Source organism: Centroberyx gerrardi, chromosome 1 (assembly GCF_048128805.1).
Source record: "Centroberyx gerrardi isolate f3 chromosome 1, fCenGer3.hap1.cur.20231027, whole genome shotgun sequence".
In the NCBI taxonomy this organism is placed as follows: Eukaryota; Metazoa; Chordata; class Actinopteri; order Beryciformes; family Berycidae; genus Centroberyx; species Centroberyx gerrardi.
Window position 1 is genome coordinate 7870917 of NC_135997.1, and position 3655 is coordinate 7874571.

Genomic DNA, 3655 nt, shown 5'->3' on the forward strand with positions numbered 1-3655 from the left:
AACTGGATTCCATACTTGGCAACCTCCTCTTCATAGTTGAGGTTCTCGAGGGTGTAAACCCCAGAGTAAGTGATATTTTGGTGTAACCTCAGGAAACTGTGTCATGGCATTGGTCGGGAGGAATCTAAACAAAACAAAAGGAGGTCAGCTGCAGGCCGGTCAAAGAAATACAATGTCAATGTGATAAGAAGTGCTATATATTCTTTATCTTTTGTGTCAGACTGGCAGCCTTATCTTGTATAGTATATGTATATATGATGTGTAAAATCTTAAAGTGAGATGCTGACAGCACTTCTGAATACAAACTAGGCCAAAAATGAAAATTAATAAGGGAAAAAAACTGATAAGGCATTTAGGCCATGGCTAGAATAACGCATAGATGTTCTACATTTAACATGTGTGTGTTAATATGCCAGTAGAATAAAAATCTATGAGCTCTGTTGCGGTTTAGCCCATACATTTGTGTCAGACCACTGTCAGCTGATTATGTAACCTACAACCAGGACAGTGGTTAATAAAAAGGTGGGTAAACTATGACTTCCAGCATCAATTTTCCTTTTTTTTTGTCTTGTAAATACCATATATTCATATATCTTAAAACAGTTTGATGTACTAACTTCACTATGATGTATACTGTGAATTTATGCCACAAAGTTTCATGTCAAGCTAAAAATGTGGTCTTATTACTGTCTAGAAACAAGAAACAAAATAAAATACAAATAAAAACAAAGTCTTACATAAAGTTGGTAAATGAGAAAATGATGACAAAATAGGCCAACTCCACTTGGTTATGTTGCTTTCTTTCTCTTTTTTTTTCAATCTATAATTTCTTCCATTAAATTACAGCATAGGGTTGGGCGGGGTGAGCGGGGGCTGAGGTGGGCGATGGTTGCTGATTGGCTGTCTGGGTTTTCGTTTCCTCAAGCGCGAGGCGCTTATATAGCCAATCACAACACACTGTGGAGTATGTGTAAGCGAGACTTGGCAAACGGTTCTCTCTCGGTGGAAGACCGCGTCGAAGCGACATCGTCCAGCTTTCACCCTACTCAGTACAATGGAGGAATCGAGTAGTTGACGTTTCCTGTAACCTTCTCTTTTTAAGCTTTCTTCCGTCTGATCACCGTGTTCCCGAGTTGACCGGTCCCGGTTTTTATTGACGTGTTTTTCCTTACGACTTTCTGAGCTTTCACGATCCACAGACAACATGAAGTACATTATTGGCATCGGCGGGTGAGTTCAAATGAATGGACGGGTTAGCTAGCTAGCTTAGCTAGGCCCGCAGCCTGGCACACGTGGAGGGCGTTCATGTCATCGGCTAACCGGCACAGGCTACTTCCTTCCCCCCCCCCCCCCTTGTACTTGCTGTAGAAATTGTCCAAAAAATGTCGTGTCTAAACCTCACCCTATGTGGAAACTGTCTCCATTCAGCATGTAGCACCTAATCTCATCTGGCGGCAATGAATGTAGCAACAAATTAACGGACTTAAAGTTAGGCTAGAAGCGTCAAGATGTAAAAATTCAGTTGACCCACCCTTTTTGCATGATGTAATGGTGTATGCCATACATTCATAGTGTACATAATAGTAAATCGTGTCAAATTGTTCATTAAGTTGGGCTTTTTTATGGGGAAAAAGCATAGGCGTTGCTTTTGCTGAAAATGTAATTATGTTTAAATTTGTCATTGTTTGCCATATGGTAAGCGAATGGAGGTCATAGGTTTACCCACTCATACGTTTACCACTGCATGCACCGCTAAATGCTAAAACGTGTTATTGAATGGTTACTACTGAGTCAGTACATCATGTATTGGGCGAAGCAATTGTCTCACAGCACTGCTTGTCATGTGTGGGTTGCATCATGCAGCATTTTTTTATGGCCTTTCCTTGTTCCACACAGAGTAACCAATGGAGGGAAAACCACCCTCACCAACCGACTGATCAAGAACTTGCCCAACTGCTGTGTGGTACATCAGGATGACTTCTTCAAGGTGAGTTTCATACAACTGTACATGCATCTCTGAATATACAAAGGGATTATTTTGAGGAAGAGTAATATGAGTCAGTGGGAGTGTTTTGCACTTGCTGCCTGTGATAGTCGATAAGGTGTAAAGATACAAATATTGTGGTTAAAGCGTATGGAAACCCTATCAAGAGCGTCCGTTTGGCGGAGTGTAGCACTAGTGGAATGTACCTGGGTACATCTTATCCATGTATGTTTCAGCCCCAAGATCAGATTGAAGTTGGTGAAGATGGCTTTAAGCAGTACGATGGTAAGCCTGGGTCTTTATGGAAGGGTCGTGTGTATGTGTGTGCTTGGGAGGGCGTGTGTGTATGTGGTGGTGTATTGTAATCTGCATGCTTTATAACAAAGACGCCTGACATGAAGTGACTGTCTGTCTGTTTCTCACTTGTTCTGTGTTTTTTATGTGCTTCTTCCTCCCTTCTCTTCTCAGTCATTACTGCTTTGGACATGGACGCCATGATGAGCACGATCTTTGGGTGGCTGGAGAACCCTGTGAAGTTTGAGAAGTCGCATGGCGTCAATAACACCCTGGATACCGACATCCTCCCGGAGTCTGACCATAAGGACGAGGAGACTCACATCCTTATTGTGGAGGGCTTCCTGCTTTACACCTACGGGTGAGAATACTTTGTGCTAAGTAGGATTGAGAGGCTGCCAGCATTCCTCTGTGTAGTGATTATGTAATAAAGAAAACGTGGAAACTGATTTCTCTTTTCTGCTCTTGCAGACCTTTGATCGACGTACTGAACCAAAGTTACTTTATTTCCATTCCATACGAAGAATGCAAAAAGAGGAGGTGGTAAGTGCTTCAGTGTTCAAACGCCGTTCTTAATTGGCTGTTGTGTTGTCTAGTCATGTGTTTTCATAGCATATCTAATCCGTGTGTGGTGTCGCCCGGCAGCTTTAGGAACTACACGGTGCCAGACCCCCCCGGTCTATTTGACGGTCACGTCTGGCCCATGTATGTAAAACACAAGAACATCATGGAGGAGTCAGGAGTTGACGTTGGTAAGTGTCTGTGCTGTGTTAGTACTGTTGTTATGTGAAATGTGTAACTTATTTTGCCCCAATTGCTTTTAATAGAAATATTAAGTTGTGGAAGGCAGATGAATAAAGATTTTGTTGTATCAACTGAATGTATTTATTGTTATTACAGTGCAGCTAGATGGAACTAAGTCAAAGGAACAATTGTTCAACTTTGTCTACGGAGACATCCTGAATCACATCCAGACGTGTCTGTAATAAACAAAGGTACATACCCCCATCCTAATGTCTTCTCATTGCAATCTTTTTTTGTTTTGTTTTGCAAGTGTAAATCTCTGAATCTGAATTATTACTGATTTTTTTTTTCTTTTTTTTTTTTTTTTATGCTTTGCAGGTCAAATGATCGGCTAAGAGGAGCATATATCCAGCCAGCAGGAGGGAGACCGCCTTACCTTAACAGTTTCTACCTGGCAGCTCAATTAGCTGACTGCTAAGACTTTTATAAATGTAAATTATTAACCGACGGCATCAAATGCTGGCATGATTTTATATCCACCATATTTATTGCTTTGTTACGACCTACAGTTGATGGAACGTTCAGAGGATGGTTGCACTTAGTTGCCTTTGTCAATAAATGATCCTCCTGCCA

At 41.4% G+C, this 3655-nt stretch overlaps 1 protein-coding gene across 2 annotated transcripts; it reads left to right on the forward strand.

The window, feature by feature from the left end:
* The first annotated feature begins 983 nt into the window (after positions 1-983).
* mibp2 (muscle-specific beta 1 integrin binding protein 2) lies at positions 984-3655 on the forward strand. Of its 2 annotated transcripts, XM_071901468.2 has the most exons (8): positions 984-1230; positions 1897-1987; positions 2221-2269; positions 2453-2639; positions 2750-2821; positions 2924-3030; positions 3179-3273; positions 3401-3655. In XM_071901468.2, exons 1-7 carry the CDS (start codon positions 1205-1207, stop codon positions 3262-3264), a joined length of 618 nt encoding a protein of 205 aa, XP_071757569.1. In that variant the 5' UTR covers positions 984-1204; the 3' UTR covers positions 3265-3273; positions 3401-3655. The 2 variants fall into 2 exon arrangements, with proteins under 2 accessions (XP_071757569.1, XP_078139676.1); XM_078283550.1 differs by lacking the exon at positions 2221-2269.